The sequence below is a fragment of the Xenopus laevis genome, chromosome 9_10L, assembly GCF_017654675.1.
Source record: "Xenopus laevis strain J_2021 chromosome 9_10L, Xenopus_laevis_v10.1, whole genome shotgun sequence".
In the NCBI taxonomy this organism is placed as follows: Eukaryota; Metazoa; Chordata; class Amphibia; order Anura; family Pipidae; genus Xenopus; species Xenopus laevis.
The window spans coordinates 34,658,596-34,670,909 of record NC_054387.1 but is presented as its reverse complement, the minus strand read 5'-3'; the positions used below and the strand labels follow the sequence as shown (position 1 = coordinate 34,670,909).

The 12,314-nt window shown below is 39.7% G+C and overlaps 1 protein-coding gene across 1 annotated transcript; it reads right to left on the bottom strand.

Annotated features, from left to right (window-relative positions):
* Positions 1–7,739: 7,739 nt before the first annotated feature.
* Positions 7,740–12,030, bottom strand: g6pc1.1.L (glucose-6-phosphatase, catalytic subunit 1, gene 1 L homeolog). Its single transcript, NM_001086691.1, is given in 5 exon segments — positions 7,740–8,732; positions 9,068–9,183; positions 9,969–10,074; positions 10,543–10,652; positions 11,737–12,030. Coding segments are annotated over 5 exon segments (1,074 nt in total). The 5' UTR covers positions 11,967–12,030; the 3' UTR covers positions 7,740–8,220.
* Positions 12,031–12,314: the final 284 nt, after the last annotated feature.

Here is a 12,314-nt window from a genome sequence, read left to right as displayed (position 1 = left end):
TGCTGCGGCCTGGGAAGCTGGCACTCTCCCCGACTCTTTTTACTCTGCACTGATCACCTTAATCCCGAAGGAAGGGAAAGACATGTCACGCTGGGACTCTTACCGTCCTATTTCATTGATCAACACGGATATAAAAATCTTAGCCAAACTACTAGCGACTCGGCTTAGCAAAGTTATTACCTCTCTCATTCACAGTGACCAGACAGGGTTTATGCCCAACAAAACGACGGCGGTTAATATCCGTAGGCTCCATACTCACATCCAATTGGCCGCCCAAAGGGGGTATGGTGGTGTAATAGCCTCTTTGGACATATCAAAAGCATTCGACTCTGTGGACTGGGATTATTTATGGAGGGTTTTGGAACGATTTGGAGTGGGTCCTAACTTTATTAACTGGGTACGTCTCATGTATAAACAGCCAATGGCCCAGATACGGGTCAATGAGATACTATCCCCCCAATTTATGCTTGAAAGAGGTACGAGGCAGGGCTGCCCCCTATCGCCGCTGCTTTTTGCCCTGGCGATTGAGCCGTTAGCTCTCAAGATACGTGGGACACGGGAGATTAAAGGCTTACCAGTGGGCAGACTTGAGGATAAAATCGCCCTCTACGCAGACGATGTTATTTTGTTTCTAGCGGATAAAGAAAGGTCTTTGGAAGTGACTCTGACGGTTCTGACTGAATTTGGAGACGTTAGCGGGTTAAAAGTCAACAAATCTAAATCCTCGCTTTTTTCTCTGGGTGGGGACACCCCCATTGGGCAAGTAAGTGGGTTGAGTTGGGTGTCCAAATTTAGATACCTGGGTATTGTTATCACACAGGACCATTCCCTATATATCGCGAACAACCTAGAACCGAATGTGCAAAAGTTTAGTCGGGCTGCCACCCAATGGCTCAAGTTACCCTTGACTATTTGGGGTCGCTCCAACTTATTTAAGATGATTTTCTTGCCCAAGTTGGTGTACCCTCTGTTACACTCCCCAATCTCGATCCCTGATGCATTCTTTAAGAAACTAAATTCGAGTATTACTTCATTTATCTGGGACAATAAGGTGCCACGTATGTCGCTGAAATTACTGACAGCGCCGACTGACAAAGGTGGTTTGGCGCTCCCGAACATTAAGAACTATTATCTAGCTGGCCAAATCTCATACATACACTCTTGGTTTCATTCAGACCTGGATAATTCCACTACTCTACTTCAGGCATCCATTTTAGGGTCACTAGAAGCTCTTCGTAATGCCCCATACAGGCGCCTCAAAGACTCCCCTCTCCTTCCAGAGGTTATGGCACTCCCCATACGCTTATGGGGGAAACGATATAAACCTGCAGATCTGCCCCTTTCACATATTTCTCCTAAACTTCCTCTGTGGAAGAACGCTAATCTCCCTCATTTCAACAGTTTGCCTGATTTCCAATATTGGCCGAAACTGGGCGTTAGACATGTCAGTGACCTAATTATTGGAGAGTTGTTCATGTCATTAGAACAGCTACGTGAGAAGTTACTTCATCCTACTATTCAGCTTTATCGCTATCTGCAATTGCGACATGCCTTTAAGGCTCAATTTGGTTCCTTAACTGTCACTTGGGTAAGTTCGAAACTTGAATCTAGACTATGGGATCCGCAAACCAAGAAACTGCTCTCTAATATATATAGGCTACTCCTAGACCCAAAGGTAGACCCATTTGCTAAGTCCTATCCTAAATGGTCTCAATATATCCCAGAACTTGATCATGAGAAATGGGAGGAGGCTACTGAGGGTTTATATGGGTCTTTGATATCCACTCGGGACAAGATGATACAATTTAAGGCTATACACCAGCTATATGTTACTCCTCTTAGATTGAAACAAATGGGTAGGTCAGTGGATGGTAAATGTCATAGATGTCAAACCCTCGATGCAGGTTTCTTTCATATGGTGTGGGAGTGTGAGGTAGTTTCTCGCTTTTGGTCAGCGGTTGTCCAGTATTTAAGCCAAAATCTTGATCTCCCGGGAGTAAAATCCCCGGTGGTGTGTCTTTTAGGGGTGGTGGAGGAATTGGTGCCTCTGAACAAGACCAGGAATCTATTACGGGCTACACTCTTTTATGCCAAAAAGCTGGTGGTGATGAGGTGGATGAGTCCACATCCTCCCACTATCAAACAATGGCGGGATTTGATAAATAAAACGCTACCGCTTATTAAATTGACCTACATTGCTAGAGGTTCACCTACAAAGTTTGATAGAATTTGGACCTCCTGGGTCGATGCCAATCCCGGAATCTCACTCCCAGACTCACCACAATAGAGGAGAGGATTCATTATGTTTGATCTGCATATGCTGTGATACTGACTTGTATATGTACTAATGTCTCGGTGCACAACCTTGTATGTGTCTGTTTCTGTTGTGTGTTTTAAAAAACAGAAATAAACATCTTTAAAAAAAAAAATAAGCGGCACGACTTTACCTTGTTTGTTGTAACTTATCTTCAAACCTTTTCAGGTAGAGGGATAACTTGTCCTTTATACATCTGCCCTTAGAAGTAATGCCAGCCTATTTGGAAGTGTATGGCACTAGAATCAATGCAAATGTTTGGTTAACCTAATTCAAATTCAACTTTTTCAGCACTCCAAAAACATAAAGGGGCATACATGCATGTTAAGAGAAAAGTGAATTACCAGCCATACAGGCAAAGAGGGGAAATACTTGCATTCAAGCGAAAAGGAGACTCATTTGGTTAAATATTTTGTACAAACATGCATAAGCCGGCACATCAAGCAGTGCCGGGCAATGGCAGCCGTGCATCCCAGGCAACCCAGCTGGCCTTGTCGCGCCCAGCCCCTCATGCAGCTTAGCGCAAGCAGGACGCACTTCAGCTGCCGTGGGCGGTCGCGTACAAACGAGGACGCACCTGTGTCATTTTGACGCCAGAGAGCGCCACCAGCTTAACCTTTATCAGTGGAGATCTAAGGGTAGGCTGCTATGAGGCACGTGCCTGGCACTGCCCAAGCTTTGCGCCCTAGGCACCTGCCTCTTCTTCCCACCCCTAATACCGGCCTTGGCGTTAAGGCAGAGTCCTTTGCGTCAGTCCCAAACTAGTTTAAAAGCATATATATATACTTTCTACTATTGGACTATATATATATATGAATATATATACTCAGCACTAATGCTGCTCATCATATCAGTGCCGGGCTGTAACTTTAAAGCAGCCCTGGCAAAAAAAAAGATCTATCATCTTTACATTCTAGTAATCAAAGCATAGCCCTAACCAACTGCCAGTAGCTGACATACAGTACAGATTATGTTACTTAAAGAGTGATATTCTGAGACCATTTACATTTGGTTTTCAATTTTTTTGCGGTTTTTGAGTTATTAACTTTTTATTCAGCAGTTCTCCTGTTTGCAATATCAGCAATCTGGTCACTAGGGTCTAAATTACCCTAGCAACCATGCATGGCATCTGAATAAGAGACTGGAATATGAATAGGAGAGGGCCTGAATAGAAAGCAGATTAATAAATAGGCACAGTAACAATAAATGTGTAGCCTTATAGAGCATTTGTTTTTTAGATGGGGTCAGTGACCCATATTTGAAATTTGGAGTCAGAAGAAGGCAAATATTTCAAAAACGATAAAAAAAAAAAGTGGCAGATAAGATTCAGTTTAGATAAATGTAAGTTTATGCTGTAGGCTAGGGGGATTTACAAATATACAGGGTATTAACATTATTGGAATAGCAGGGAGCTACACACACAGCTCAGGAGATTGTGAATTACTGGGACAAACACAACTCACCAATAGCAACTTGGCCAAACAATAACTAAAGCAGGAATCAGACTCAGTAAGTAGAAATCTCTCAATATACTTTATCCTTTAGTCTCTAGAACACTAATCTCTCTCTCACTCTCTCCACAACCTGTAGCTCAGGCAGGGTGATCAGCTGACCAAGGGATAGTTATAGCTTCCCCTCAAAGCTGATTGGTTACCACTCTTGCAAGGATTAACTCTTCTATTGCTGGAGTAAACCACAAGATGTGAATTCCCAACACAAGTATTATTAATTAGTAACGAAAGGGCGGATTTCCTTTTTTGGTGCCCATAGGCCATCTGGGTCCTATTCCCTGTCCACGAATGCGCGCACATATCCCCCCGCAAGCGCAGGCGGCTCCTCAGTCCTCCTGTAGGTGCTCATACCTCCCAACTGTCCCTTTTTCGGAGGGACAGTCCCTCTTTTGACAGCTCAACCTGCAGTCCCTGCATATGCGGAGATAAAAGCTGAATTTGAGCGGATTCAACTATATGAACGTACATTCTTCTACCTCTCTCTTGGGCAATGATAGTCCTGGAGTTGATCTGGGTTGCGGCTATCTTAAATTCATATTCTATGGGTGATCTCTTTATATCATTTGATTCCTCCCATAAGCCATTGTATGTTCCTATGAGTGTTATTCTGTATATATCTTTGTGTGATTACATATGGCCCGTGCGTGCTCCTATATTCATTTACGTGTTCAATGCGGGTACTATGGGATATTTGAATGCTTATTGTACATTGCTAATACAGAGAAACTTGCCAGTTCTCCACATTTTTCTCCCCCCCCCCTTATACCTTCCTTCCTCTCCTCCTCTCCTTTACTTTAAAATCTCTCCTACCTGATAGGAGTTGTTGTAAAATCTCAAAAATTGTTAATAAAAAAAAAAAAAAAAAAAACCTGCAGTCCCTCATTTGTACTGGATAGTCCCTATTTTCTCTGCACTGAACAGCCAGAAAAAGAAACAAAGTTTCTCACTTAATTGGCTTTTAGCAGAGAGCCCAGAACAGCTAACAGGTGCAAATAAGATACTTTGTAACAATTTTGAGACACAAAAAAACTGTTTAGATAAGGAGAAATATTTTCAAACTTTTATAACCTGCCACATTTTGTAAAATGAACATGGTAATTAGGGGGTGTGGCCACAGAAATGGGCGTGGACACAAATTTGCTTTGCTACGTGCGAAAATATTTTTTGTCCCTCTTTTTACTTCCAAAATGTTGGGAGGTATGGGAGCGGTTTTGTGGCATGCCGCCCCTCAAATTTTGCCAACCTAGGCCTGGGCCTTAGTGGCCTCAACACAAGTCTAAAGAACATTAAAAGGGTACAGTTATGTATTATTATCATTATCATCATCGTCCTGTTATAGTAAGCCTGGTCAATCTGACATTGGTAAAAAAAAAAAAGGTGCTTAAAGGTAACACCAAAAAATTAAAGTGTTGAAATTAATTAATGTAATTAATTAAAGTAATGAAAATATAATGCACTGTTGCCCTGTATTGGTAAAACTGTTGTGTTTGCTTCAAAAGACTACTATAGTTTATATAAACAAGCTGCTAGGCAGCCAAGGGGACAGCCATTCAAGCACAGGCTACACAGTAGATAACAGATAAGTTCTGAAAAATCACATTGTATACTACAGAGCTTATCTGTTATCTGCTGTGTATCCTGTGCTTTTTCAGCTTTGAATGGCTGCCGCCATGGCTATTACGCAGCTTGTTTATGTAAACATTTTTAGAGTTTTTGAAGCAAACACACCAGATTTACCAGTGCAGTCCGACAGTACATTACATTTTCATTTCTTTAAAAGACTTTAATTTTTGAGTGTTACTGTTTAAGCAGTGAATGCAACCACTATCTTTAAATATATTTAGGGAGATTATTATATAGGAAGATTATACATTAAACTTACTTGTTCTATTCTTATCAGTAGGCCTTCAGAAATAAGAAAAGGGCATTGCTTGAGATTAGCAGAAAACAGGATATATCTTTGTAGTGATATGTGAAGCTACGTATCACTATAAGTGTCAGGGAGATTAGGGGAGATTATTCACCAGGCGACAAATCTCCTCTTCTTTGCAGCGACTAATCTCCCCAATCTGCCTTCCGCCAGCTAAAATGAAAATCACCTGAGGGCAGGCACACGGATCGCTTAGCTTTCCGAAGTCGCCCGAAGTTTCCGGCAATTACGGGCGACTTCGGAAAACAAAGCGCTCTGAGTGCCTGCCCCCAGGTGATTTTAATTTTAGCCGGCGGAAGGCAGGGGAAGGCAGATCGGGGAGAAGTCGCCGCGAAGAAGAGATTTGTTGCCTGGTGACGAATCTTCCTGAATCAGCCCGTTTGCCTCGACCCTAAAGTGGTACTGCCAGATACTTTCAAATAAGGGTTGGAAGGCTTTTTAACCTACAAAGGTTACTGATACAGATTCTCTCAGTATAATGTTGATCCAGGTACCAGCCCAGTTGCCATTTTGGAAACAGGCCAGAGGCAAATTGGGAAGAAGTAGTTATGGGGTTTTTTTGCTTTCCTCTAGATCAACTAGAAGTTAGGGATGGTTTTCTTGAGCAAAATTTTGAACTTAATGGATATGTCATTTTTCATCCTGCCAGTCTGTCTGAAGATGTATGTAGGATTAGGCTTTAGTATGAGTGCGGTGTACATTGTAATAGCCAAATAAACTTTACTATTTGCTTTATCTTTGTTTCATTGTTTTTTATTCTGTAGTTCTCAGGCATGGAAGCCAAACTGGTTTCAGGTTGCTAGGGCTCAAATAAATTAGCGACCTGAGAGCAGTTTTCAAATCAGATGGAAGATGACGACTAGGGGGTCTAGTTATCAGGCTGTGTAAAAAGTGGAGTAAAGCATTGAAAGTGATGTTGCCCTGAGCAACCAATCAGCAATTTGATTTCAACAGTTACAAAACAAAAGCAAAGATCCAGTGTCCGACTGGGATGCCAGTGGCCCACCGGAAAACTTTAGACCGTGGGCCCACTTTTCAAACTATTATTCCCCTATTATTCTCCTAGTTTTTTATATACATATACAGGTATACTTACTATACTCTTTTCTTCCATTATTAAGTCTCTTTTTTCCCGTAAAGAAATTGGGAATGACCATAAAATAGGCCAAATGGTTAGAAGCAAGAGGACCCACTGACACCTGGGCCCACCGGGAGTTTTCCTGGTATCCTGGTGGGCCAGTCCGATAATGCAAATATCTGATTGGCTGATCATGGCAATGTTTCACTCCAGTTTTTACACAGCATGATAAATAGACCCCTTTGTGGCCTTAATACAAAAGCTGTAAGAAATGAGCGTAACAATAAAACTAAAGCATTAAAGTCAATTTGTGTTTTTGTCGCTGCGGTCAACGACCCCAACGGCCTTTTCAGTTGCTGATTAGTAAGATATAAAATAGGAAAAATAATTTATTTGTATTCCTTAAAGACCAATGGAAAAATTTCTTCAAACAGCTCCATTTATAACACATTAAAAGTTAATTTACACATAAAATACCTCATTAATAGAGAAATACATGGCATTTGGTTCCATTAGGAATTTGTTTAGCGATGTGAGTGTTTTCAGTACAGAAAAGCAGGAGATGTATACTTTTTTAAAAATTTTATTAAAAATACCTAAAAATTCAATGAAAATATTTTTTTCAAAATGTGGATGAAAACAGCTTTACATTTTTTGGATCAAATGGATGATTTCCATCACGGCAAAGACAAAAATGATAAGACGGATGAATAAATATAAAAATAGTTCTTAAATATAGCTAAAATATTCCTAACTCCCAGCCTCTCATTCTGGATGACGCTCTACCTTTTCAGTGCCTGAATACAATGTTTTGCCTCATCAATTAAATAAAAACTAAAGTCTTGGTAATGGTTTCCAAAACTATGGAACCATTGTTTTTTTTTGTTTGTTTTTTTGTTTTTTTCAAGGCAAAACCAACTTTGCATCTGTATCCCAGATGCATTTTGTACCTTCAGCTTAATACGAATAACTCTGGTTGCCAATGAGTCCTAGCCACGTTCCAGTTCGTACTGTGGCTCCCAACAGGATGTACAAACGCTCATCAGAAGCACCATAAACAATAGCAACATTTGAACATTTCATTCTTCAGCAATCTAACTTAGTTCTCACTCCTTATGCACCTGGCAGGTTCCTTCTCCAAGTTTCCAAAAGGCTCCGACACTTTGCTCCTTTTTTTGTAGTGAACAACACGGGGCTTCCAGGTATACGTTCATTCAAGCAATACTGTGCACCAAATTTTATGTTCAATTCTTTCCCAATATCTAGGCAATGCTTTTGCTTAAATTAGAACTGTGTGTAAATCTGCAACAATAGCTACTAAGAAGGCTTGCTTTGTAGGTGAAATATTAAAAAAAAAATAATATCCTACAATAATATTAGAATCCAGTTAAAGTGATTTTTTGTTTTGTTGGTGGAGAACCTGAGAAACACAATAAGGAATAATTCCCACGGCAGCAAGAGGCACAGCAGCACTTTTACAGAAGGACAGGGCATAGAAAAGCATCTCCACTTGGGTTGGTGGCTTAAAGGAATCAAAAAGGTGAAGCACAAGCAAAGAGGCAACAATGCAACAGAGGCGGAAAGTAAATTGACTGCCCTTCTTTCCACGGCAACTTTCTTGATAAAGCTTGGAGTTAAGAGCCAGTCCAAGTCCAAAGAAAATACCGAGGTTTCTGAGAAGACCAGCAAAGGGTGTGGTGTTAATATGGATCCACTCAGGTTGAGCACACCATCTCTTGGCTTTTTCCAGAGTCCAAAGGAGATCAACGCCCACAGATTTAAGGAGCAAGTAGAAGCCCAGAGCAAAAGAGAACAGAAACAGTGTGGTATAGATGTATTTCTTTAGGTTCGCCTTATAAATCAACTGCGTGTGATGAAAAGCTTCAGCGACCACCATTCCTGTTAACAGCAATAATAACACACGATCAGATGAGTTAGGAATATACAGGATCATTTTGTTGAACAGGCTCTTATGTAACAATATACACTTGGATTTTAGCAATATACTGAGGCAAAATAAGAGAATTGTTTTGTGACAAATGGCAAATGGATGTTAATAGGGATGTCAACATTTTGTATAATTAAAGAAAATATAAATAAAACATGAAATGAATGCACGTGTTGCTTAGAACAATTTTTTATTAACTTGCACTTTCTGTTTTTCTGAATGCAACGACTAGGAGAAGGGTAGTGTGTCTATATCAATGTCCTATCTGATATTACGTTTTGGTTACCTGAGATCACTCCAGCCACCACCTGATGGGGAAAGTGAGCAGCAAGAAAGATTCTAGACAGGCAGACACATACTTGAACGGCCCAGAAACCAGTCCAGAGAGCTCCGCGCATGCACCTGTAACAGAGGGAGGGGGGTTAACACACACACATTGGACACAATTACCACCAACTCAGTTATAGCCTGAGTGATATTTAAGAACCTTTACCAACTATACTAAAATCTTTGGATGTAGAATGGTTGATCATACACCATTTGTTGACAACAATGTTTAGGGAAAATGGATATTAAACAATGTAACTAGTAATGGCCATTGCTGTTCTGGTGCCAATGGTTGGATAGAAATGCTTTTTTTTTATCCATTTTCTGCCAATTTTTTATTTTGCCAGCAGTGAAGATTCTATTTTTTATGGAGTTTAAAGATTAAAAATGTTAGAACAAGTAGCACATGCATCTGTGTCTTCACTGATATGGAAATACAGTGGAACCTCAATTTTACATCCCCTGATTTTAAGTTTTCCCTCATTTTACATTGTAGTTTTGTGGTCCCACCTATATGCATAATACATTTTCCTGATTTTCCCCATTTTTTTCTGGTCCCCTGAAAAATGTAAAATGAGGGTTTCTATTGTAATGTATAGTGCAATAACAAATAACTATAGGGGTCATTTATTTGTAGCACAGAGAGAAGTTGCTACTCCCATAAATACAACTGCAATCTGCATCATTATATTAATGAGGGCAGGGTGAGGCACATAGGCTTCCCCTAACTTGTGCGTGATTTAAACTGGGCCATGTCCTTACCAGACAGGGCGATCCTGTGACTCCTGACACTGCAGTGAAGTAAGTCACTTCAGATAATACATCCTAGTTTCCAATACATCTTTGAAAACTACACTTACCAATTTGAAAGTGATGTTTCCTTCTTCTTTAGCATTATTGTGATAATGGCTGTGACCATAACATAGTAAATACCAGCTGAGCCCATGGCATGGCCTGAAGGGCTTCCTGAAAAGACATAAAAAGACACATAATGTGAGGATGCATATAGAAATCATGCTTTGCAAAGTCTAAAGAATGATAGATGATAGATAGATAGATAGATAGATAGATAGATAGATAGATAGATAGATAGATAGATAGATAGATAGATAGATGATAGATAGATAGACAGACAGACAGACAGACAGATAGATAGATAGATAGATAGATAGATAGATAGATAGATAGATAATAGACAGACAGATAGATAGATAGACAGACAGACAGATAGATAGATAGATAGATAGATAGATAGATAGATAGATAGACAGACAGAAAGACAGACAGACAGACAGACAGACAGACAGACAGACAGACAGACAGATAGATAGATAGATAGATAGATAAATAGATAGACAGACAGACAGAAAGACAGACAGACAGACAGACAGACAGATAGATAGCATTTCACTGCTAATATTCTTGTTTATTTACCTGGCCCGGTCTCACAGGTGACAGGAAACTGTTCAATGACTGGTGCAGATGAGTTTCCATAGTAAGTGGTGTCATGAACCCACCAGTATGGTCTTTGTCCAAAGAGAATCCTGCAGTCAAAAACATAAACATATCATGAACTGCCAGTTGTTGGTATCGCAATGCTCCCAACCCAACTATTTCAGTCTATTAAGTCTATTAAGGGTGAACTGGGTTCAATTGGCATTGAACCTAGCAGCAAGGTTAGTATATACAGTACATATATATGTGCATATATAAAATGTATGTAAAGTGCATGCAGAAGTGTAAGATATTCTAAATGAGCCAGAGCTGTACTCCAAGTAAGTGCTGATGTTCTAATTATGGCATTGGAGAAACATAGTAACTGTCATGTACGTAGGTGAAAATAGAGTTCACCAAAGTTCAACAGGAACTCCACAACTTTCTGTTCACCTGTAGAGGAGTTTTAGGGAAATTTATCCAAAGGTGCATTTTCACTCATACGTGCCCCATAGTTAGTTTGAAGCAAATAATATTTGCCACATTAGTAATGGAAATGGTGGATTTAAGAGAAACAGTTAATATAGAATTTGCAGCCCATAATGCCAGGCAGTGACCGAAAAGACAGCTAAAATAATTTTAGCACATATAAAAGGGGCATATGATTTTAGAGATGCAAGTATACTCTTGCCTATATTTAAAGAGTTGGTTAAGCCACCTACTAATATACGTGGTATGGGATTTTAGTACTCACTCAGAAAAAAATATATTAACAGAAAAAAGCTTCAAAAACTGGGTTTGACAGTTACAAAAGAGATGCCTTAAGTAGGATATTATCAACATTTACAGTGATCATATATGCAATGACAATTCAAAACTTTGTCTAATAAGCTTATTTCCAGGAGGACAGGAGGACATCTACTGTGACTGGAGGTAAGGAAATATCAACATAGGGAGGTAATACTTTACATAAAAGACTGCCAGGTTATGGACAAGAGAGATGGTAACATTTGGATTAGACACCCTTCTAGCAAAAGAGGGCATACAGTATATAATTATACAATGAGTAGTAATTGATCTAGAGATCCATTTGATTGTCATTATGGGGGTCAGGAAGTGATTACTGTATTTTTGATGATCAAAACATGAACAACATTAACATTTGGAAATAAAATGTATTCAAGGCATACTCACCATTTAAAAACTAAATTCAGCCAGTCCCCAATAACGGCCACCCAAATAAGCTTAATGCCAACTGCCTCATGAAGATGGAACCAGATGGGAAAGAAGATGAAAAAAGTGTTTCTGAGATCAGCGGCAAATGAAACAAACATGAACCAGTCTTGAGAACTCTTGTAGTTCATCTGGAGATATTGGATCATCTGAACTCCAGAGTCATGGAGAGCATCCATCCCATTCTCCATATTTGCAAGTAATTGTATCTAATGCTTTAAGCGAGCTGATTCTGTCTAGAGCTTAGTTTGCACTGCCTTTTACTATGCGCATGCAGCAGTATTTGTACTGTCCCGGGCCACCTGTTTACAACTGAAAAACCAGCTTTTTGAACTTTGGACCTATAAAAAAAAATCTCTTAGGTGAAGAGAAAAAAAAAAAAAAAAGCTGTCGATCAAAGGTGATGACACAAACATGTTTGGTACAGTGTGAACTTCGTGGAAAACACGTTTATCTTCTAGTTACTAAATTTTAAGACATATTGCTTAACGTTGGACTTTGAGAATCTATTTGATTCAGGAGGGACAATAAAGTGCAAT